This window comes from Stegostoma tigrinum, chromosome 5 (genome assembly GCF_030684315.1).
Source record: "Stegostoma tigrinum isolate sSteTig4 chromosome 5, sSteTig4.hap1, whole genome shotgun sequence".
In the NCBI taxonomy this organism is placed as follows: domain Eukaryota; kingdom Metazoa; phylum Chordata; class Chondrichthyes; order Orectolobiformes; family Stegostomatidae; genus Stegostoma; species Stegostoma tigrinum.
Genome location: NC_081358.1, coordinates 32650523 through 32676756, shown reverse-complemented (window position 1 = coordinate 32676756; position 26234 = coordinate 32650523). Strand labels below are relative to the sequence as shown.

General features: G+C 42.9%; 1 protein-coding gene across 3 annotated transcripts in view; it reads right to left on the bottom strand.

Moving 5' to 3' along the window:
• The window catches only part of LOC125452090 (cytochrome P450 7B1), a 277642-nt gene that overhangs the window by 161541 nt on the left and 89867 nt on the right, over positions 1-26234 (bottom strand). The window contains exon 1 of one of the 3 annotated variants that reach the window (XM_048530068.2): positions 17139-17453. The exons of the other annotated variants lie outside the window; for them this stretch is intronic. Within the exon in view, the coding sequence (XP_048386025.2) occupies positions 17139-17215 (77 nt within the window). The 5' untranslated portion in view covers positions 17216-17453. Of the gene's footprint in view, positions 1-17138; positions 17454-26234 lie in introns of those variants that run through there. 3 annotated transcript variants of the gene reach the window in all.

Sequence of the window (26234 nt, the reverse complement as noted above, 5' to 3'; positions counted from 1 at the left end):
CATGCAAAATTCACGAACTATCTTCACAGCTGTATTGTACCTAACAAAATTTCTACCTTCTTCCATTCAGCCTCCTAAATCAATTAATACATGTTTATCAAATTCACCCAACATTGAAAAACTAGCTTTGACTAAGTACTATCTTTAAATAGAAACTAGCAGTTTCACTTGCGCTTCTGCATTCTAAATATAGTAGCGTTAGACATCTGCCCATCACCAATCTAAGCTGCACAGCAGACAATCAAAACGATGTAATTATGAACAGAACTCACAGCATCAGGCATACAAAACAGAACTTACCTTGCTTGGAGATATCTGTTGATTGGTTTGGGATCTTTGGCAAAAGTAGATTACGGAACTGAACTGTCAGTCCCTTTCACCCTTACATACCAGCTCCCAGGGCTTTAGGTACAATTAAAGGAAGCCAACGTCTAGAAAACACACTGAAAAAAACCAAAAGATCTGCTGATGCTAGAAATCTGAAATGAAAACATAAATTGCTAGAAAATCTCAGCAGGTCTGGCAGCATCTGTGGAGAGTGCTCAGAGTTGACATTACAGGCTCAGTGACCCTTCTTCAGAACTCAAGAAAGAACAGAGTTGGGAATCCAAAACTAGAGGGCATGGGTTTATGGTGAGAAGAGAAAGATATAAAAGGGGCATAAGGGGAAACTTTTTCACACGGAGCATGATTCGTACATGGAATGAGATACCAGATGAGGTGGTAGAGGCAGGTACAAGTAGAATATTTAAAAGGCATCTGGATGGGAAGGGTTTTGAGGCATATGGATCAAATGTCAGCAAATGGGATGAGATTAGTTTAGGACATCCACTAGGCATGGACGAGTTGGATCGAAGGATTTGTTTCCATGCTGTACAACTCTATGACTCTAAGACTGCAGAATGTAGGAATGTCAAAAGGGGATATTTTGATCCCATGTAAATGATGGAACAAGGCAGCACAAAGCTTTCTGCATTGTAACCTCGGAGACACTTAGCTATCTAGGTCTAAGCCTCATGTAGGGTCCCTATCCAACCACACACATCCATCTCCAACTCACCAATGGAAGCTGAGGGGTTCAGATTTAATCTGTAAAGTGGGAAACAGTACCTTCCTCTCACCTTAGGTGAGGTCTTTTCAATTTTGTCAAGTGCCACAGGGTCAAGATTGAACTCTGATGTACATACTGCAGAACACAATTGCCCCAGATTAGCACATCTCGGGCAGCAGTTCCAGATCACATGCAATGAGCCGAGCTCCAAAATAAAAATACAGAAGCCAGCAGAAAAAGGAATTCAAGGAAGAAGTATGAAAAGAAACTGTCAAATATTTCCTACTGTACAAATAACCAAAATCAAAACTAACACAGTATGGCCCCCAACTTCCAGAGACAGAAGTTGATTAGAAAAGGTAAACTTCATTGGTGACTTTGTGACTCTCTCTTCCTTTACTTTGTGTGTGGGATGTTGATGTTACTGGCTAGGAATTGTTTTTATCCCTAATTATTCTTCAACCGATTGGCTATTTAGGACATTTCAGAGGACAGTCAAGCATATTACTGCGCGTATGGGGTCAGAACTCACTGCAGTCCATTTGATGAAGGTTTGGGTTTGGAAGGTGCTGTCAGAGGATCTCTGGTGAATATCTGCAGTGCGCCTTGTAGATGGTACACACGGCTGTGACTGTGTGTCGGTGGCGGATGGCAGCAGAAAAAGCTACCGCCAAATCACATCATAGGTGCATATCCCCCTCGGTAACAGTGCCAGCTAGTATCCCATCACATTCACACCTGGAAAATTCTGCTTAGTCCTGTATTCTCATCACATTGAGATCTGCACTCTAACCTCTAAGCAGAATTGTGTTACAGGGTCAATGTCACCAGGGTCTGGTAAACACAGTACATCTGGCAGCATTTGTGCAGAGAAAAGCAGAGATAATGTTTAGTGTGGTATGGTATTAAAAAGGAAGAAAAATGAACCAGATTCAAAACATTAACTTTGTTTTTCTCTCCACAAATGCTGACAGACCTGTTGAGTTGCTCCAGCATTCTCTGGATTTGTTACAGATTTCCAGCACCCACAATATTTTGTTTTTTCCACTATCACCAGATTTTGCAACTTGTCTGAAAGCTGCAGAGCTCTGATGAAGATTTTGACTCCACCTTGGTCAGCAAAATAAACATATTTTAAGAGGTTTCACTCATGCACCGCAATACCATTTGGACTTACACTGTTCAGTGGAAGTGCAAAAGTCCTAACCATACAAAGTATCACTGACACAATAGGTCTGCCTGATCCTTTCTCTGCTTTTCCTCCTCAAATATTTCTCCATTGTGCAATGAATTAATTTGGGCCAAACTCTCTTAGAAACAACTGAAGTGCATCAAAATACAACCAGTCCTCCCAGGCTTGGGCACTCAAGCTAAATAAAGATCAGAGACCACACAGGGAACGGTTTTGAGGAGGTCACTAAAAAGCACCCTGTAGAAGTAGCAAAGTTAGTAAAACATTTTTAAGAATATTTCTGGTGTAGGTTAATAGAAATCTGAGCCTGCATTCTCAGAATGTAATTGATGTAAAGATTGTCAAATTGGCTTAGTATTACATGCCATATCTTGCATGAAAGAGCACAGATCTTGGCATAGGAGCTCAGTGTACAACTTGATGGCAGGAGAATAGGTTAGTTTCTTGTGCAGTTAGTTTATCCCTTGCATTGTTTACAACAAGGGGCAGCACAGTGGCTCAGTGGCTAGCACTACTGCCTCACAGCACCAGGGACTTGGGTTCAATCCCATCCTCAGGTGACTGTCTGTGTGCTGTTTGTGCATTCTCCCTGTGTCTGCGTGGGTTTCCTCTGGGTGCTCCAGTTTCCTCCACAGTCCAAAGATATGCAGGCTAGGTGGATTGGTCAGGCTTAATTGACCGTAGTGTTCAGGGTTGTGTAAATTAGGTGGGTTATACAAGGATGGGGATAGGTTTGGGTGGGTTGCTCTGAAGGTCGCTGTGGGCTTGTTGGGCCGAACAGTCTGTTTCCACACTGCAGGGATTTTATGATCTTTCTAAGGCATTGATGTTACCCTCCGATTCTTGCTTCTCCATTTCACCTTGGTGTGGAGATATACAGTCATATGGCACTGGATCAGACCCTTTGGTCCAAGCTGTCCACACCAACCACATTTCCAAACTAAACTAGACCCCCACCTGCCTGACCTTGGCCCATTTCCCTCCAAATCTTTTCTTTTTATGAACTTATCACATCTGTTTTGCAATTATTTGGATTACAAAAGTTCCAAAATGATTCAAAACAAACGTCTTATGATTCTGAAATGTAAAAACCATAATATACATCTGATTACATCTCCAAAGCAGGCATTCGTAAGGTAGGAGCAGATTACTGCAGATGCTGGAATCTGTACTGAAAACAATAAATGCTGGAGGTCACAGCAGGACACGGATGAGAGATGTTTTTGTGAGCACTCAGTCGTGGCGCTGGTGGTCCCTAGCCTCAATTACGCATATTTTTCTCACACATGGGGAGGAAGCAGTACAGAACATAACTCATTTCTGTATGGGATATCCCTGCTCCTTCAGTACGCTCACTGCCAGCTTTGGGAGAAATAATTCCTTTTAAAGGATTAATACCATTAAAAAAAATTTGAACATAGCATATAAATTTCACAAATATAAGTGACCAAACTAATGTCTATTGGAAGACTTGTATCAGTGATAATGGGAACTGCAGATGCTGGAGAATCCAAGATAATAATGTGTGAAGCTGGATGAGCACAGCAGGCCAAGCAGCATCTCAGGAGCACAAAAGCTGACGTTACGGGCCTAGACCCTTCATCAGAGAGGGGGATGGGTGAGGGTTCTGGAATAAATAGGGAGAGAGGGGGAGATGGACCAAAGATGGAGAGAAAAGAAGATAGGTGCAGAGGAGAGTATATGTGGGGAGGTAGGGAGGGGATAGGTCAGTCCAGGGAAGACGGACAGGTCAAGGAGGTGGGATGAGGTTAGTAGGTAGGAAATGGAGGTGCGACTTGGGGTGGGAGGAAGGGATGGGTGAGAGGAAGAACAGGTTAGGAAGGCAGAGACAGGCTTGTCTGGTTTTGGGATGCAGTGGGTGGAGGGGAAGAGCTGGGCTGGTTTTGGGATGCGGTGGGGGAAGGGGAGATTTTGAAGCTGGTGAAGTCCACATTGATACCATTGGGCTGCAGGGTTCCAAAGCGGAATATGAGTTGCTGTTCCTGCAACCTTCGGGTGGCATCATTGTGGCACTGCAGGAGGCCCATGATGGACATGTCATCTAAAGAATGGGAGGGGGAGTGGAAATGGTTTGCGACTGGGAGGTGCAGTTGTTTATTGCGAACCGAGCGGAGGTGTTCTGCAAAGCGGTCCCCAAGCCTCCGCTTGGTTTCCCCACTGTAGAGGAAGCCACAGCGGGTACAATGGATACTGTATACCACATTGGCAGATGTGCAGGTGAACCTCTGCTTAATATGGAAAGTCATCTTGGGGCCTGGGATAGGGGTGAGGGAGGAGGTGTGGGGGCAAGTGTAGCATTTCCTGCGGTTGCAGGGGAAGATGCCGGGTGTGGTGGGGTTGGAGGGCAGTGTGGAGCGAACAAGGGAGTCGTGGAGAGAGTGGTCTCTCCAGAAAGCAGACAAGGGTGGGGATGGAAACATGTCTTGGGTGGTGGGGTCGGATTGTAGATGGCGTAAGTGTCGGAGGACGATGCGTTGTATCCGGAGGTTGGTGGGCTGGTGTGTGAGAACGAGGGGGATCCTCTTTGGGCGGTTGTGGCAGCGGTAGCACAGGTCAAACCAGTCTCTCATCACTGAATCCTAAGGTAGTATGTTCATGTCCTACTCAAGGACTTCCAATGCTGAGAATGTCAATTCAGTGGCGAGCAAGTGTGCATCGTTGGAGAGACTATATTTCAGATGAAACACAAAAATAAGGGCCCCGTCTGTCCTTTCAGGCAGTGGCTGTTTCTCTGGCAGTATTTTGAAGAAGAACAGAGAGCTTATTCCCTCTGTCTTGGCCAATATTTATTCCTCAATCAATATAAATCTATTTTGCAATATCACATTTCTGTTTACAGAAGCTTGCTTTCTTCAAGTGATTTGCTGTACATTTTTCCAGCACAACAGCGCAAAGAGAAAGGCTGATATTCAAATCCTCATGGAATTGTTCAGCTTTCTCAACTTCCTGTTGAATCTCCAAAAATTTACTTTGGAGTAAAAGTAAACTTTTACTTTTAAAAGTTTAAAAGTTTGATTGTAAGCTGCTTTGAGATATCTGGTGTTTATTAAAGCACTGGCTAACTGAAAAGTGAAATAAAATGTTTGTTTCTATGGAGTACAAATGTCCAATATCAAAGCCATATTCTTTTTCAGTGTCATATTGGTGCTTTTCTAAGTTTAAGTCATCGCAGGCACTGTGTGTGGGAACAAATACAAAGTTGCTTGAAAAGTTCAGCAGGTCTGGCAGCACCTATGGAGAAAACTGTGTGTGGGAACAGCAGAATAAAAACATAGTTAATGAAGATTTCATTTAAAACATTATTTTGCATATGCAAACTAAAACAAGCCTGATGTATTCTTACTCAGAAATTTCAGAGTTCCACTCTCATGGTATTGTTCTCATTAGACTTCACTAGTGTCTCTGACATTGCAATTTGGAGTTCAAATACAATATTGTTGGATTTCTAACTGCATCACAGGCTTTTGATTTTTGTATACTTGAGCCTGTTACCTGCCAGAGGTGAGTACCAAGATACTTCTTGGGCTAAAGAATTAAAACATTTCCCCAATTTTAACCCCTGCCACTCACGAGGAGTTAAAATTAACCCTCAAGTGTTCAAGCAAAGCTCAAGTCTACCAGTTGTAGTGGAAATGTCTACAAAGATTGGCATCTTAATGCACACCTTATTTAACAGTTTTAATATCCAGGAACCTTTTCAACTCAGTGTCTGCAGATGGTCCAGTATAATGCTAACAGTACAGCTTTATCTCTCCTTCAGACCTGCCTGTTCACCCTGTCCCTGAGAGCAAAGGCAATGACAAAGCAACACTGCCTGAAACTGCACAGGAAAAGTGGTCAGGATGAAATACGGATGGATGGATGGATGAAACAACCACGTGCCTGTACAAGCCAGAATACTCTAGTGTTCATGGAAGCTGGGGAGATTCACTTAAATACATGCATCGTTCAAAACTTGTTTGCAGAATGGAATATTAACGAGATTTCTTGGCTAAGGTGAAATCTCCTTCCTTGATCTCTGTCTTTGGTGTCATTAGGAAGGATTATCTAAATTAAAGGCATCACTACAGAAAACAAAAATGCTGGAGATCACAGCGGGTCAGACTACATCCAGGGAGAGAAAGCAAGCTAACGTTGAGACCGGATGACTCTTCTTCAGAGCTGATGTGAAGTGTGGAGAGGGCAGCATTTATGCAGTGGTGGGGGAGTGGGGGTTTGGAGTGCTGGGAGAGAAAGGGTCTGAACTATCAACACCCTTTTCAATCCTCACACCCTAACCACCCCCCCAACCCCCCACAATAGCAGAAATGCTGTCCCCTCCAGACCACATCAGCTCCGATGAAGAGGCATCTAGACTTGAAACATTATCTCGCTCTCTCTCCATGGATGCCGCCTGACCTGCTGTGATCTCCAGCATTTGTTGTTTTCAGTATAGATTCCAGCATCTGCAGTAATTTGCTCCTTCATTGCACCATTAGTGTTGTTTCCACTCTAGTATCAATCAAAACAAAAACGTAAGGTTACAATCTCACAGTTTTCTCTTCTCTCCTCTTTTGGAACCAGATTAGTGAGGATTAAAAACTCTAGATACAGCATTCTGGCAGTAACAGGCTGCAGTTTCTGCTCAATCATGAAAACAGAAATTCCTGCAGATCTCAAATTACTGCTAGCAATAAGTTAAGGCACCCAGTTGGAAACTAGATATCATTCAAGCCTTTTATTTCAATTTGTCCTTTTGTTAATATCTGTTAAGAAATGCAAATGTGTGTGACACCAAACGATGCTGATCACAATGAAGCAAATCAAGAAAGTTCACAGGAAAGAAAATACAACTCAATGCTATTATAGTGAGTATTTCACAAATGATTTTTACACATAATTTAACATGAGTTCCCATAGGCAGATTTGCATGATTCAATACGGCAGTTTTGTTTTTCCAATAACATGGTGATAGCTTGCCAGCAAATTATTTTACTGGTGCTCTTTTCATTGGAATAAAATGGACATACAAACAAACAAACATACAAGTTCTGAGAAAGGGTCACCCTGCCCAAAACGTTAACTCTGTTTTTTCCTTCACAACTGATGCCAGACCTGCTGAGCTTTTCCAGCAACTTTGTTTTAGACACAATTTCCTCAGGAGGATTTTTGTAACAAAAATAACATTTCACTGGTTTTTATTAAAAAAAATCCCAGTTTTTGCTGAGACATCATTTTCCAAAACTTTCCTTTAACTTTTGCATTTTCCAAGGCATTTTCTTAAATTGTCTGCCATTGCGCTCTGTCTATAATATAGATAGTCTCGTACCAGTTGCCCAGATTGGTGCAAACAATCCTTTTCTGCAACAGTAAACAAGGCATCAAGGTGGTATGTAGCCTCTCTGATGCCAGGATCAAGGGTGTCATGGAATTGCTACAAGATATTCCTCTGGGGGAGTGTAAACAGCCAGAGGTCGGTACCAACGACAAAGGTACGAAGAGGGATAAGGTCCTGAAAGCAGATTTTAGGGGATGAGGAAGGAAACAGTTTCAAAAAAAAACAGGACCTCAAGAACAATAATCTCACTGGTATGTATGTGTAAGCATAGGGATAGGAGGACTGATGAACTGAACACATGGCTAGAGATTTCATAGTAGTCCTACAGTGTGGAAGCAGGCCAGTCAACCCATCGAGACCGCACCAATCCTCTGAACAGTATCCCACCCAGACTCAACCTATCATTGCATCCCTGCTTTTCCTGAGCCTAACCCACCTTGCCTGCACATCCACAGACACCATGGGCAATTTTCAATGGCTCAACCACCTAACTTGTACATCTTTGGACTGTGGGAGGGAGCCCATGCAGACACAGGGAGAATGTGCAACTCCACACAGACAATCACCCGAGAAGTGGAACTGAATACAGATCTCTGGCACTGTGAGGCAGCAGTGCTAACCACTGAGCCAATGTACCAACCCAGTAGGTAATGGGTGGAGGACATCAGATTTCTGAGGCTTTGGGACCAAATGTGAGCAGCTAGGCAGATTATATCTTAATAGGGCAATGACTAGTTTCCTCACAAGAGTGATTTGTAAGTGCTGTCGGGGAGGATCGAAACTATCTTTTGGTGGGGATAGGAACTCTGGGGACAGCTCAATGTGGAAGGAAATAAAGTTAGCCACAGGAAGTGGAAAAGTGATGAGTGAAATGAGAAGTCTGAGTGAATTCTGTCAGAGTGGGATTTAACCTGTACCCGAGCCTAAGTTTTGTTTCATTAATCCAATGACATTAAGGCATGTGTGTCACACCAAAACGATGCCAAAAACAACAAAGCTAATCAGAAAAGTTCACAGGAAATAAATTACAATTCAATGCAATTGGTGAGTATTTCAGAGGATGATTTTTCACACATAACGTAGCACAAGTTCCCAGAGGCAGACCTTGCCGAGAAGAAGAAGAATACCTCTTCCAGGTATTCAAAGTCAACAGATACCCAAAAAACTAGGTCAGAAGATGCCTATCACACGAATGACACCAGGAAGATTCTAAACACCCCGACACACTCATCATGCTACCATACATAGGGAACACATCTGAACTGTCCACAAAACTCATACGACCACTGAGCACAGAATAGCGCACAAACCTACATCAAACTTACAACTACTGCTCACCCGAACCAAAGACCTACTACCCACTATGGTCAGGACCAATGTCATATACTAGATTCCCTGCAAAGACTGTAACAAACACCACATCAGACAAACAGGAAGGAAGCTGGTTGGCTCGCCGAGCTGGTTTATTGTTCTGCAGATGTTTCGTTACCGTGCTTGGTAACATCCTCAGTGCAGCCGCTGAAGAAGGTTCGGAGGCTGCACTGAGGATGTTACCCAGCATGGTAACAAAACATCTGCAGAACAATAAACCAGCTCGGCGAGCCAACCAACCTCAACACCCACAACCTGAGCTACAAATCCACTCCAAAACCTTAGAAACAGGAAGGAAACTACAACAAGAGAACATGAACACCAACTGGCTACAAAAAGGCACGACCAAATCTCACTCATCTCCATCCACATGGACCAGGAGAACCACCAACTCAACTGGGACAAGACCAAAATCCTAGGACCATCAAAGCAGAGACAGGCACGGGAATTCCTAGAAGCCTGATACTCCATGAAGAAAGCCATCAACATATCCCTACTTCTGACCCAGGAGGCCCCAGTTCAAGCCATCAACAAATATATAGAGCTCGACCCCATATATATTCCACTATGAAGGAAAACCAGAAGTGAAGTAATCCAGCTCAATGGACCCCAGAGTTTAAAAACCTGGCAGGAAAACACAACGGGGCTTCATCGGAGGCTGCACTGATGATGTTTCCCAGCAGGGTATTGAAACATCTGCAGAACAACAACGAACCAACCAACCAAACATCCACAACCCGAGCTGCAAATCTACTCTAAAACCTTAGGTAGTAGAGCCTAGAACCATTAAGACACTTCAGAATTATTTAGATGATCACTTGAAATACCAAAGTATACAAGGATATAGGATGGGCTCTTGTGACACATAATAATATCCCTACTTCTGAGCCAGGAGGCCCCAGTTCAAGTCCCACCTGCTACAGAAATAAGTAATGACATCTCTGAACAGGTTGATCAGAAATATCTGCAAAGATATGGACCACATGCAGGAAAATGTGATTTGACTATCAGATAGGTTTTTGATGACTGCTGGAGATAGATGGAGCCAAAGGGCCTTTTATTTGATGCAGAAAAGACTTGATGACTCTCTCTCAGACATTACCACTATGCCATGCAGAGATTAAAAATGATCCAACTTAATGCAGGGTCAGGTTCATTCAGGCAACTTTGGCGTAAGAGATATAGCATTGCAAAACTGATGCTGTTTGCCCCCATTTACCACCAGAACAGGGACATTGAGAATCTGTTTATGGTCTGGGCCAATGAGGCAATATTTTCTTTTTGTGTGTTCTGCATGCTGAGATCCCAAACAACCTGCAGAAATGCTGGGACCCCATAATGACAAGGACTAACTTTAAATCTGATATGGGATGAATCATCTGCCCACCTTTTGCAAGGCCATGTAAAAGGAAGCTGGTTTCAGCAGAAATTTCTAATGGAGAGTTTCCACTTACCTGATTCACAAGGGGATTAAACATAGGACTGGTGACCAGTTTGCCCAGACTGACAATGACATTAGCCTTCAGATGGGTGCAAATTGAACATGGAGGGGTCGATATCAATATGGCTTGGTAAGAAATGCTGGTCCCAGGAGAATAAATCTTCTCCCAAGATTATCCAGCATGTATAATCCTTGTATAACCTCAGCAACTGAGGAATTTCCTTTTTTCGGACAACAGGCACTCACCAACTTCAAACCTGGATCTTTATTTCATTTTGTTACTCATGACAATAACATATATTTGCATAATGACATTAGGCTAACCAAAGATCACAAACCTCTTCGCCAAAGCAATGCATTTCTTTATTCATTCATTTGATGTGGGCCACACTGGCTGGCCAACATTTACTGTCCATCCCTAGTTGCCCCTGAGAAGGTAGTGGTGAGCTGCCTTTTTGAACCACTGCAAATCCATGTGAAATCATTAGACCCACAATGCCTTCTGGGAAAGAATTCCAGGATTTTGACCCAGTGATGCTAAAGGAGCAGCGGCACATTTCCAAGTCAGGACGGTGAGTGAATTGGAGGTGAATTTGAAACTGCTGGTGTTCCAATGCATCTGCTGCCCTTGTCCTTCTAGATTAAAATGGTCATGGGTTTGGAAGGTGCTGTCTGATGATCTTTGGTGAATTTCTGCAGGGCATCTTGTAGATAGCACACACTGCTGCTACTGATTGTCAGTGGTGGAGGGAGAGGATGTTTCTGGATCTGGTACCAATCAACTGGGCTATGTCCTAGATGATATCAAGGTTCGTGAGTGTTGTTGGAGCTGCACCCATCCAGGCATGTGAGGCATATTCCATCATGCCCCTGGCTTGTGCCTCGTCAATGATAGACAAGCTTTGAGGAGTCAGGAGGTGAGTTACTCGCTGCAGTATTCCTAGCTTCTAACCAGCTCTTAGAACATAGAACATTACAGCACAGCACAGGCCCTTTGGCCCTTGATGTTGCACCATCTGTGAAACCAATCTGAAGCCCATCTAACCTATACTATTCCATTGTCATCCATATGTTTATCCAATGACCATTTAAATGCCCTTAAAGTTGGTGAGTCTACTACTGTTGCAGGCAGGGCATTCCACACCCTTACTACTCTCTGAGTAAAGAACCTACTTCTGACATCTGTCCTATATCTACCACCCCTCAATTTAAAGCTATGTCCCCTTGTGCTAGCCATCACCATTCAAGGAAAAAGACTCTCACTGTCCACCCTATCTAATCCTCTGATCATCTTGAATGTCTCTATTAGGTCACCACTTGGCCTTCTTTTCTCTAACAAGTCCCTTGTCCTCAAGTCCCTCAGCCTTTCCTCATAAGACCTTCCCTCAATACCAGGCAACATCCTGGTACATCTCCTCTGCACCCTTTCCAATGCTTCCACATTCTTCCTATAATGCGGCGACCAGAACTGTACGCAATACTCCAAGTGCGGCCGCACCAGAGTTTTGTACAGCTGCAACATGACCCCATGGCGCCGAAACTCAATCCCTCTACCGGTAAAACCTAACACACCATACACCTTCCTAACAACCTGATCATCCTTCGTGGCAACTTTCAGGGATCTATGCACGTGGACACCAAGATCTCTCCGCTCATCCACACTACCGAGAATCTTATCATTAGCCCAGTACTCTGTATTCCTGTTACTTCCTCCGAAGTGAATCACCTCACACTTTTCCACAGTAAACTCCATTTGCCATCTCTCAGCCCAGCTCTGCAGATTATCTATGTCCCTCTGTAACCTGCAGCATCCTTCCACACTATCCACAACTTCACCAACTTTAGTGTCATCTGCAAATTTACTAACCAATCCTTCTACGCTCTCATCCAGGTCATTTATAAAAATGGCAAACAGCAGTGGCCGCAAAACAGATCCCTCTGGCACAACACTATTAACTGAACTCCAGGATGAACATTTTCCATCAACCACCACTCTGTCTTCTTACTGCTCACCAATTTCTGATCCAAACCATTAAATCGCCCTCAATATTTTCTACAATAGCCTACCATGGGGAACCTTATCAAATGCTTTACTGAAGTCCACATACACCACATCAACCGCTTTTCCCTCATCCACCTGTTTGGTCACCTTCTCAAAGAACTCAATAAGGTTTGTGAGGCACGACCTAGTCTTCACAAAACCGTGTTGACTATCCCTAATCAAATTATTCCTTTGTAGATGATTATAAATCCTATCATTTATGATCCTTTCCAACACTTTACCCACAAAGTAAGGCTCACTGGTCTATAATTACCAGGGTTGTCTCTACTCCCCTTCTTGAACAAGGGGACAACATTTGCTATCCTCCAGTCTTCTGGCACTATTCCTGTAGACAATGACGACATAAAGATCAAAGCCAAAGGCTCTACAATCTCATCCCTAGCTTCCCAGAGCATCCTAGGATAAATCCCATCCGGCCCAGGGGACTCATCTATTTTCACACTTTCTAGAATTGCTAACACCTCCTTCTTATGAACCTCAATCCTGTTTAGTTTAATAGCCTGTATCTCAGTATTCTCCTCAACAACATTGTCTTTTTCATGTGTGAATATTGACAAATTTCATTTAGCACCTCTCCCATCTCTTCGGACTCCACCCACAATTTCCCACTTCTGTCCTTGACTGGCCCTAATCTTACTCTAGTCATTCTTTTATTCCTGACATACCTATAGAAAGCTTTAGGGTTTTCTTTGATCCTACCTGCCAAAGACTTCTCATGTCCCCTCCTGGCTTTTCTTAGCTCTCTCTTTAGGCCCTTCTTGGCTAACTTGTAACTCTCGAGCACCCTAACTGGGTCTTCACGCCTCATCTTTACAGAAGCCTCCTTCTTCCTCTTGACAAGAGATCCAACTTCTTTAGTAAACCATGGTTCCCTCGCTCGACCACTTCCTCCCTGCCTGACAGGGGCATACTTATCAAGGACACGCAGTAGCTGTTCCTTGAACAAGCTCCACATTTCAATTGTGCCCAGCCCCTGCAGCTTCCTTCCCCATCCTATGCATCCTATATCTTGCCTAATCGCCTCATAATTGCCTTTCCCCCAGCTATAACTCCTGTCCTGCGGTATATACCTGTCCCTTTCCATTGCTAAAATAAACATAGCCGAACTGTGGTCACTATCACCAAAGAGCTCACTTACCTTCAATTCTAACACCTGGCCTGGTTCATTACCCAGTACCAAATCCAATGTTGCCTCGCCTCTTGTTGGCCTATCTACATACTGTGTCAGGAAACCAGCCTGCGCACATTGGACAAAAACTGACCCATCTAACCTACTCAAACTATAGCATCTCCAGTCAATATGTGGAAAGTTAAAGCCCCCATAACAACTACCCTTGTAGCCACTGTGTTTACACACCGAGTCCAGTTGGGTTTCTGGACAATGAAAATCCCAAAGATATTGACAGTGGGGAATTCTGTGATGATAAAGAGCACTGAATGCCAAGGGCCAGTGGTTGATATTCATTGCCTGGCTTTAGTGTGGCCCGAATGTTACTTGTCACTTGTCAGCACAAGCCTGAATATTATCCAGATTTTGTTGCATTTGACCATGGACTGCTTCAGTATCTGAGGGATCATGGATTGGAACAAATATTGCACAATCATCAGGGAACATCCTCACTTCTGACCTTCTGATGGAGGGAAAGTCATTAATGAAGCAGCTGAAGATGGTTTCATCTAGGACACTTCCCTGAGGAACTCCTGCAGATATGTCCTGGAGCTGTGATGACAACAACCACAACCATCTTCCTATGTGTCAGGAATTACACCAACCAGCAGAGAGTTTTCCCCCTGACATCCATTGATTGCGATGTTTTTAGGGCTCCTTGATGCTACATTCAGTCGAATGAAGCCTTGATGTCAAAGGCTGTCATCTCACATCACCTCTGGAATTCAGCTCTTTTATCCATGTTTGAGCCAAAGCTGTAATGAAGTCAGGAGCTGAGTGACCCTGGGTGACAAACTGAGTGTCACTGAGCAGGTTATTGCTGAGCAGGTGCTGTTTGATAGCACTGTTGATGACACCTTCCATCACTTTACTGAAGATTGAGAGTAGACCCATGGGGCCAGAATTGGCTGGGTTGGATTTGTCCTGCTTTCTGTGTGTACAGGACATACCTGAGCAATTTTCCACATTATCAGGTAGATGCCAGTGTTGTAACTGCACTGGAACAGCTTGTAAACCATATTAGTCTTCCTCTGTTACAACAGGCAGTATCACGTCAGGTCTATTTTCTGATTAATGAATTAATCGTCTGAAATCAATGTGAAACCAAAAGGCAACTTCTAGGTTTTTTCCACTGGGGTGTTTCGAAGTTTGGGGAACTGCAGCAAAGCAGTGTACTTTTCTCAAATTTAAATTGACTGTAGCAGGGAACATATCTATGGTGTGGTAACAGACTAATGGGTGACTCATCAGTACCCAGAGTTCAACTTCTAGACCTACAAGTTATTGCATGAACACTTGAGTTCAAGAGATTCTAAACACTTGAACAGTCAGGAGTTGCCAATAAGAGAAGGCTGTGGGTGATTTATATCTGCTGACCGGGTTCTAATAATGTTGAAATGAAAGAAACACAATAGTAGAAAGATTTTCTTGCAAATTGAGCTGTATGTTACTGGACACTTTCAAAAAAGATACCAGCGCTCATTCATAAAATGGTCTCTGAATGGATTATTAAAATACCTCCAGAGCCCGTATAATTTGACTTTGTCTGCAAGTTGAGACTTTGGGCAGATTGCCACCTACATTTTTCTGTAATGACTTTTCTCCTAGTCTACAGACACGATTTTCAGAAGTTGTGAAAAGCCAGGAACCCCACAGACGAATTCCATGACAAGTCACAGTTGCAATTCAAATATTTTGCAATTAGTGAATCAACACTGTTGAATAATACTGGATACAGAGAAACATCAGGGACCAGAAAATATTTTATTGCACATCAAGAAAGCTGTCTGGAAGGAACCTGAAAGAATGGGATGTTTGGCTGTCATCACAGTCACAGTTATAATACAGTTCATATTCGTTGCTGTCAGTGAGTATGTGGCAATTATCATGGAGGACAAAGAGTACAGAAACAGTGATGTTCTGTCAAAAGTGAAGTACTTGCTTCCTTGTGCATAAATACCCCAGACAGGATCATCATTCCTGCGTTTTAACCTATTACTGCAAAAACATTAATACTCAAACAATGCAAGCACTCATCAAATAAAGCACCACTGACCTCTGTCTCACTGTTTTGCATTCAATCTCATGATTTCAGTATTAATGATATACATATAATATTGTACCACAAAGAGCTAAATAACAATATTATGTTGAAAATGTACTTTAAATTCACCAGATTAAACAGTTAAAACAGACCGTAAACTTTACAGACTATGGCAACTTTACCTTTGACCTTTATAACTATTAATGGACTGTAGTAAACTATCATCCTGCATAGCAAAATAAAACAATTGTAACATGCCTTAATGTAGTTTTTAGTTTATCATTTAGATAAGTTCTTTGAGTTCTGAAAAAAACTGAGCCAACTTTTTCTTAGAGTTTATCGACCCAATATGAATCACAGGGGAACAAAACAGGTCAGAAAGCAGAGAAAATTAGTTACTGATTTGGATGATGATCAGTATATGAATGGCTGGATGCTGCTATTTCGTGTGTTTTTTTCACGATTGGCCCCAGAATTTTTTTTGCCCTAACATCTAACGGGAGACAGCAAAAACCCAATATGCAAACAGGATAAAGCATATTCCATTCACCCCAAATTGGTATCCTTTCCAAAATTATCCAGTCCATTTCAAAACATACGTGGCTTTTTTAAAAAAAAAGTAGTTGTATTCAGATCCAGGAATCTAAAATGAGCTGAAAACAAAAAAAACGCTGGCGAACATAGCGGGTCAGGCAACATCCATGGACAGAAAAAATTGCTCTCTCTCCATGGATGCTGCCTAACCTCGCTATAATCTGCAGCATTTGTTGTTTTCAGAGCAAATTCCAGCATCTGCAGTAACTTTCGCCTAAAATAAGCTGACGAGTTTAATTGACAGCCTTTTTAAATAAACAAGAAAAAGTGTCAGCTCAAAAATAAACTCTGGATTTCAGCACTAAACTGCAGTAGTGCTTATGCGCCAGTGTTCTCTTACATTCTCTGGAACTGAATCATAGAAATTAGAAAGGTAGGCTTCATCGAGGCACTCATAATTTATTTTGGGAATATAATTACCTGCTGCCTCTACCTGTTAGTATGAAGGTTAGGGCAGGTTTGCCTGGGAGAGATTGCTGAGGGTCAGCTCCAACAAACTTTCCGACAAGAGAACAGCCCAAACCCCATACAAACTCCAGAATGGACCAGGGTCCACTCCCACGATACAACTCAACAACACACAGCCAACAGGTAATTCAAACCAGTCAAACAGGAAGGACCTGCTCAAGTTGAAGTAAACAAATAGTACCGATGTGAACCTTTTGAAATAAAAACACAACTGAAAGTGCGTTCAGCTGTGCAGGAAGCAGGGTGAAGTTAAGTCACGAGTTTTAAGGAGAATGTTTTGCACCGCAACGTGGTTAAACACTACTGTCTCAGGCTGAGCTGTAGAAGCAATCTGTTTCCTCTCTATTTTTCTTTACAGTTTCAGCTGAATGTCCCGTGTGGGAGTGAGACAGAGAGAGGGTGATCCTACCTGCGTCTCCTGCCCAGCAGAACTTTGCCCAGTGACAGTGCTACAGCCACCAGGATGACAGCCAGCACAAACCACATCTCCAGCGGCTCCCTGTACTGCTCCCTGTCTCTCTCACACTCCTTATCTCTCACACTGTCTGTCACACGCACGCACTCCAGTCTCTCCTCATCCTTTCCCTCACTGCTTCTTTCTACCTCTTCTCTCTCTCCTTCACTGTCTCACACACTCTCCTCTTTCTCTCACTTTTGTCTCTCTCACACACTCCTCCCTCAACTTTCTCTCTCTTCGGCTTGAGCTTCAGGCAGGGGCACGACCTCGCGCATGCTCCGTGCTGCAGTTTCTCTGAGCCAGAAATGACTTATAAGCGGCCAGACCCCGGAATTCCTCTCAGTGCCCAGTCAGTGAGGCGGCACCCACATAGCCATGCCCACATTCCGCTACAGGCTTCTCAAGATCACAGTGCTTAGTGTTGCCGCCTCACAGTACCACGGGCCTGGGTTTGATTCTAGCCCTTGGGCGACTGTCTGCGTGAAGCTTGTACATTCTCCCTGCGTCTGAGAGACAGTAGGAACTGCAGATGCTGGAGAATCTGAGATAACAAGGAATAGAGCTGGATGAACACAGCAGGCCAAGCAGCATCAGAGGAGCAGGAAGGCTGATGTTTCGGCCCTAGGGGTGGTTTGGTTATTTCGGGTGGTAATTGCCCCATAGCGTTCAGGGATGTGAAGGCTGGGAAGTGCAATTGGTCACATCAAAAGTTTAGGTTCTTTTTTAACACACGACTATATCTTTCTCCTATTAATTAGTTAATTATTTTGTCCGGAGGCAAACATAGGCTTAACATAAGGTTAGCTCGAGTGAAAGGAAGACTAATTTTTATTAACTGTTCAACCCGAGAAAACAATAAAGACCTGCTGCTGGGTATACAGTCTTCATGCAGTGACGTGGGCTCTCACAGACGCAAACTTCAAAGGCTAGTGTCCACTGTAAAGGAAGGTAATGGTCTTTAAAAGGTAAGGTCTGAACCTGAGATCAGAGTAGATTAGAGATAACAAGGTGTAGAGCTGGATGAACACAGCAGGCCAAGCAGCATCAGAGGAGCCGGAAAGCTGACGTTTCAGCTTCTGAAGAAGGGTCTAGGTCCAAAATGTCAGCTTTCTTGCTCCTCTGATGCTGCTTGGCCTGCTGTGTTCATCCAGCTGTACACCTTGTTATCTCAGATTCTCCAGCATCTGCAGTTCCTACTATCTCATCAGGATCGATTAGTTGCTTTCTGGAGTGCAATCAGCAATAGTGAAGATTCCATTTATTTTAGAATTCACAGCTATCTAACACTTCTTTGTTGTTTATATGGAACCAGGCCAGCTTACCTGAGAGAGAGAAAGCACAAAGAACAACGAAAATTACAGTACAGGAACAGGCCCTTCAGCCCTCCAAGCCTGTGCCAATTCAGATCCTTTATCTAAACCTGTTGCCTATTTTTCAAGGATCTGTATCCCTTTGCTCCCTGCCCATTCATGTATCTTAAGTGACGCTATCGTGCCTGCCTCTACCACCTCCACTGGCAACGTGGCCAGGCACCCACCACCCTCTGTGTAACAAACTTTTCACACATATCTCCCTTAAACTTTTCCCCTCTCACTTTAAAATTGTGACCCCCTAGTAATTGAGTCCCCTCTTCTGGAAAAAAAGCTTCTTGCAATCCACCCTGTCTGTACCTCTCGTGATTTTGTAGACCTCAAGCAGGTATCCCCTCAACCTCTGTCTTTCTAATGTAAATAATTCTAATCTACTCAACCTTTCTTCATAGCTAGCGCCCTCCATACCAGGAAACATCCTGGTGAACCTCCTCTGCACCCTTTCCAAAGCATCCACATCCTTTTGGTAATCGGTGGCTCAGTGGTTAGCACTGCAGGCTCACAGCTCCAGGGACCCGGGTTCGATTCCAGCCTTGGGCAACTATCTGTGCGAAGTTTGCACATTCTCCCCGTGTCTGTGTGGGTTTCCTCCAGGTGCTCCGGTTTCCTCCCACAGTCCAAAGATGTGCAGGCTAGGTGGATCAGCCATGCTAAATTGCCCGTAGTGTTCAGCGGTGTGTGGATTATAGGTGAATGGGTCTGGGTGGGATGCTTTGAGGTGTGGTGTGGACTTGTTGGGCCAAATGACCTGTTTCCACACTGTAGGGAATCTAATCTAACCAGAACTGTACGCAGTATTCCAAATGTGGTCGGCCCAAAGTCCTATAAAACTGTAACATGACCTGCCAATTCTTGTACTAAATACCCCGTCCGATGAATGAAAGCATGCCATATGCCTTCTTGACCACTCTATCCTCCTGCGTTGCCACTTTCAGGGTACAATGGACCTGAACACCCAGATCTCTCTGTGCATCAATTTTCCCCAGGGCTTTTTCATTTACCGTATAGTTCGCTCTTGAATTGGATCTTCCAAAATGCGTCACCTCGCATTTGCCTAGATTGAACTCCATCTCCATAGAAGTAGAGATTATAGCTTTGCTTCAAGTAATCTCCAGAAACTTTTGAAATTCCTCTTGATTCAGAGTATATCTCCAAGAGGTTCTTTTCTGATGGGCTTACCCCTGCAAGCTATGGCATCATTGTCCAGTATTTTGCATTTGCTCCAGTCTCCCTAAATCAATAACAGGCTTCAATACTGTGGGTTTGGATTGTAGAAAACTTTATTTTTGTACACCTGCCCAGAGCATTCATTTTGATTTCTCTCCACCATTTCAAGGTGACTTTGCAATTTACCTTTTCTCAATTCTAGCTGCGACAGTTCAACTGGTTTAATGTTTTAAAAATCCATATCTTCAAATTATAGGCATGTAGCAATGTGACAAATCCAATCCTCCTTTGCACTTTATCCTAATCTGACAGTTTCTTCTGACTTAAATCATAGAATCCATATAGTGTGGAAGCTGGCCATTCATTCCACATGAACCTTCCCATCTAGATCCAGACCCCTACCATATCCCTTTAAACCTGCATTTCCCATGGCTAACCCAAATAGCCTGCACACTATGGACAATTTAACATGGCCAATCCACCTAACCTGCACACCTTTGAACTGTAGGCTGAAAGTGGAGCGCCTAGCTGAAACTCACGCAGACACGGGAAGAACGTGCAAATTCCACACATTTGCCGGAGGCTAGAATCAAACCTGGGTCCCTGGCACTGTGCGGCAGCAGTGCTAACCACTGGGCCACCCATTTACTTGTCGCAGGTGATCTAAGTGAGCATTTCTTACTTTCCACACTCCCCTAATGACAAGAATAGCCTTGCCTTTCTCCTTTCAGATACCCAAGAAGAGCAATCTGGCCATGCAAAAGAAGAAGTGCTCTAAGAGATGGCAATTTCACACTCACAGTCAAAAGCTCAGATGTGATACTGCACAAAAATAGCATAAAGGTGACCTCTGCACATGGCCAGGCTGTGAGTATAAATATAGAAGAACCAGGAAAAAGACTAGCATAATACAGCAACCAACTCACCGGTGAGCAAGGCCATACATGAGTTCTGCTGCACAGTGCTTGAAGATTGTATGAAGAAGCATGAGGAAAGCATATGTTCAATAGCAAGGGACCAGCAAGGGTTGGGCACTAACTCAATACAGTGCTTTGCACAGAGATTGGTGATCCTTTGCTGCATGAAACTGGGGGCCAGTTCCATTAACACTTCTGAATGAATCTCTGTGCAGTGTCTGCTCACCAATATCTTGGCTTCCATTGCAGCACTAGTAGCTTTCACCAAATGTCTGAGTGAAGCAGTTGAGGCTCAGATTGCTGCCATCCTGGCTGTGAATGCCAGTGTTCAAACGCCATTGCAGGATGGCACAGAATTCCAGCAATCTGTCCTCCCACAGATATTAGCAGAGGTGCCACCACTGAGGACTGGTATGGCACCCTGGAATATGAGCCAGTTATCCTGTCTCAGCCTGGCAACATCTCATATTCTTTTCCTATGCCTTTGCCAATGCCCTTGCTTTGCCTGTCAGCCAACATAGACTACTGTCACCAAAGCAGCAATGATGCAGTCAGAAGCTGGACTATTAGGGCGAGAACTACTCAACTTGTTTTTCCTTCAGTAAAAGTCAATAAACTCACATACTCCAGACAGTGATGTAAAACTGCATTGAAGCACTGGGACAAGCAAGATACATGGAAAGTGCAGACAGAAAGAAATACAGTCTTTAGAAATTTTGTTTGGAATGCATATTTTGCATTGAATTTTGCACTGTGACTGAGAGAATGATGCACTGATTAGCAACAGAGGGAAGGTAAGGCATATAAGACCAGCCACTAATGGTGTCGGAAAGCGCAGGGCTTCTAAGGAAGGGGCACTGGACCCGAAACGTTAACTCTGATTTTTTCTTCACAGATGCTGCCAGACCTGCTGAGCTTTACCAGCAACTTCTGTTTTTGTTCCTGATTTACAGCATCTGCAGTTCTTTCGGTTTTTATTTTGTGTAAATCAGAGATATGCAAGAGACTAGAATTGAAGGAAGTTGTAATTCTCAGACGACCGTGGGGCTGGGGATGCTAATGGAGATAGTGAGGGTGAGCTATGGATAGGTATGAGCTAATAATGCTAAAACCAGCACATTCAGGAACAGAGAGCCACTAGATACCAGAGAACATTGTGGCTGACGTGACTTGATTTATTAGTATACGGAAACAGAGTTTGGAAAGGATTTTCAGGAAAGTTTCTATCCCATTTCCAGTTATGTGAATAGACAGGAAGTGCCCTTCTTAGAGAGGAGATTAATCGATAGAGGTGTTAAAATCATGAGACGTCTGGACTGATTAGAGAGAAACTGTTCACAATGGTGGAAGGGTCCAGAAAACTAGAGGTCAATGATTTCAGGCAAATGGCAAAAAGTCCAACAGCAAAGAAAACTTTGTTTTTACAGCAATTGTTTAAGATCTGTTATGCACTGTTTCAGAATCTGATACAAGCAGATTCAATTGTGGTTGTCAAACGGAAATGATATAGTTATCTGAGAGGAAACTACTGTAAGACAATACAGAAAGGCCCATGATAGCTAAGTTGCTGTTGCAGAGACCTGGTGTAGGCATAAAGAACTGAATGGCTTCCTTTTTAGTTGTAACAATTCTGTGATTCTATGATTTGCCCATGCACTCTGAACTGCTTCGATTGCTTTCATAAGTGAACTTCCTGTCCAATGAATCTGAACTTTGGAATGCTGTTACTATTGACAAAGCCTTGAGCTTGATAAAAACAATTTGTTCCTGAAAAACATAAGTCCTTCATCATCCTGTGAGTTCTATGTGCCTTCAATGATACGTTCTTTCTTCACTTTTTTACATGCACAGTATTTAATTTGTCCATACCACCAATGGATCTTTATTATACAAAAATACAGATAATTAAACTAAAATACTGTATGTGCAAAACTTGAACAAAGAATCTATTATTAAAGGCATGTATTTACCATTGTATATAGCATGCAGTGAAAAAGAAGAAAGCCACAACCTGTAGTATAGGATAATGCCTCAATTGAAGCATTAAGCTGGAATACTTAATTTTGTGCTCTATCCATTTTAGTGAAGTAGAAAAATGAGACATTCCTCAGAGTGTAATCCAGAAGAAGTTGACCCCATATATAATACATAACTCTCGACTGTAAGTAACCCAGACCACAACAGGACTGCATCAGTTCAGGGGATAGTAAGAACTGCCAATGCTGGAGTCAGAGATAACATAGTGTGGAGCTGGAAGAGCACAGCAAGTATGAGAGGAGCAGGAAAGTTGATATTTCGGGTCAAAACCCTTGTTCAGAAATGAGGGAGGGAGAAGGGAGCTCAGAAATAAGTCAAGTCAAGGAGGTGGGGATGAGAGGGAGGGTTGGTCATGGGATGAGGCCAGGGTTGGGGAGATTTTGATACTGGTAAATGTCAGGTCAGGGAAGTGGGATTGAGCTCCCTTCCCCCTCCCCCATTTCTAAAGAAGGCTCCCAAACTGAAATGCCAACTTTCCTGCTCCTCTGATGCTGTCTGGCCTGCTGTTTCCTCCAGCTCCTCGCTGTGTTATCTTTGCGTCAATTCAAGATTGTGGTTCATTGTTACCCTCTCAAAAGCAATTGACGATGGGCCATAAATGTTTGCCTGGTTAGTGACATCCACATCCCATGAATCAATAAAAGCGAAGTAAGAACTTTTCTAAAAAGTCTGAAGGGTTTTCTGTTTGACGATTCATTCTGGCTTTATTTCCTAAGATAGTAGTCAAGAAAAGTCACACTGTGTAAAGAATACAGTGTCTGCTTATGGCATTAATCATTACTGCCAAAACAATGTTGAATATTTTGTATCCCATAAATCACTACTTTGGTCATCTAGAAACCCACAGAAGGGTCTAGTCCCAAAACGTCAGCTATCCTGCTCCTCGGATGCTGCTTGACCTGCTGTGTACATCCAGCTCTACACCTTGTTATCTCAGCCATTCTCCTAGCTCTGGGGATCTGGGTTCAAATCTCACCATGGCAGATGGCAGAAATTGAATTTTAATTGTATAAGACACTTGTTAGGCCTCAGCCAGAGTATTGTGTGCAATTGTGGGTATCACATTAGAGAACGCATTGTGGGGAGTGCAGATGTTGTTCACAAAAATGATTCCAAGAATGAGAAGCATCAGTGACAAGAATAGGTTGAAGGTATTGGAAGAGAAGGAGGCTGAGATTTGTTAGAGACTTTCAAAATCATGAGTGGGCTGAATAGATTAGATAAGAAGAAGCTGTAACACTTGTAAAAGGAACAAGAATGAAAGTGCATAGTGAATACACAGAAAAAGATACAGCAAAGACATTTAGAGGTCTATAAAACTCAATTAAGTACTAAAATGAATAACATATGCTTTTAGCAACAACAGATATCTCAAAAACTATCTTTCACTACCCTGGGTTCTGTAACCAACCCCAAATATTATTAAAAACCAAAAGAATTGAGGTTGAGAAACAAAAACAGAGGTTGCTGGAAAAGCTCAACAGGTCTGGCAGTATCTGTGAACAGAAATCAGAGTTAACATTTTGAGCCCAGTGACTCTTTCAATGGGGATGAGCCATAAATACAACACCCACATCCAATAAACGAATAAAAATACAGAAAGGAAACAAAAGGAGGGGGCCTCACCACTACTTCTTACCATATCTACATCCTCTCTGGCTTATACACACACACACACACACACACACACACACACACACACACCTTCCAGAGCCCTACTTTGTATGCATGGTGGTACTTTGACCCTCAGTGCCATTGCAGCCTGATGGTCCTGATGGAATGTGTGGTGCTTGGCAAGGGGAGGATCACATTCAGTTGTGATGTCTACAACGTTGGATATCCCATCAGCAAACACTGTTCAAATATGAAAGTTGTCCCTGAATTGCAACTAGCATGTGTCATTGCCTTCATGAGAAGAGAAGATTCAAAAATAAATCACTTTGATCCATAATGTAAATTGTGTAATATGTAGCAGGCACTTTGATTGTACCATGCCACAAAAACATAAATTCTCAACCCTGTAAATTTTCACAGGCACATATTTTATATGGCATCAAATAATATAATAATATAGTTTCACTGGCAAGATTTATGAAACTTCAACACTTTGCAATGGTCATTGATTTGGTTATGTATGCTATAGAAGGAACATGCATAATGCATGATACAATCAATGTTAATTTCAAAGAGCAAATTTTCTTTCTGTCTTAATATCTATGCATTTTAAAACTTGTCCCACAGATTCTAAATTCTGCAACTGGTGGAAAGCTGAAACCATAGTGGATATTCTCAAGGAGTTAAATTGGCAAAGGCTGTTTATTTGGGATCAGCAACATTTCTGGTTTGAATCAAACTAGTTAGAAAGATCACTTGGTGATTCTAGGAATGAAAAACCAGGTGGTGAATGTTAGCCCTGCCCACTCCATGTTGATATAGTTTGTGGGTCTTTAAATGTGGTTCCGAGCTCCCCGCAGTGTTCCCAACATGTTGAAACCTGATAGTTTCTGTCAGATGAAAGCACCCATCACATACAGACACAAGGGGCTCCTCAATGTTTCAATGCTGGGGTTCAATTACATCATTCACATTCCAATGGAAATTTTTACTGCAGGTCATGGTTGTTAGTACCCAGTGCCCATGTCTCCAGTGAATGTTTGTAGTAGGGTAAAGAAAATAAGTGAAAAATGTACATTTGTACCAAACATTTAGGACATTTCAAGACATTTTATATTTGATAATGCATGTCAGAAATATGAAGTAAAGTTGGCATAGTCACAGAGAACCATAAGGCTGTTGTCTCATCTGAGACAGATGACTAGGGGTGGCTCAACCTAAGCGACACCCACACCCCAGATGAGGGGACAGGTTGAGGAGATGGGGCCTTCATTGTGTCCTCAGGTGGTATAGGAATTGAACCCAAACCGTTGGCATCATTTTGCTTTACAAACTGGCTGTACAGTCAACTGAACGAACTGACACCCCCTCCAGACTTTAGCTTTTGAAGTATATTAATGTTGCAATGTATGGAATGTGAGAGTCTACACACAACAAGCGCCCACAGCCATTAACAGGAAAAAGACAAGATAATTGGATCATCAAGGTTGAGAGATGTGTTGAGTGAGACTCAAGGGAGAGCTCCCTTTTTCAACAAGTGCCATAAGATCTTTACCTGAAAGCTGAGAGGTTAGAACAACGATATCTATTAGAACATTGCTAAGCTCTAAAACTACCAGCTTCTGATTAACTGGCTGTTCAAGATAGGTAGGACTTCCTGTTCCAGGCTTTAATTCTAACAGAAAGTAACCAGCAGCTAATCAGATACATGAGCACCTAACGAATCTGCTGGTCTCTTTTACTGCAATAGGTATGGATCTCCATCCTGGGCACCCTTCCACTTCTGGACTTGATTGAAAAATGGGAAAATCCCAGTCAGTATGTACTTTCGAGGAGACAGAGCAGTGGTTTGAATTATTGTTTAATTTATCATTGTCACATGTACAAAGATTCAGTGAAACATGTTGTTTTGCATACTATACAGGCAAATCGTAGCAGACAAA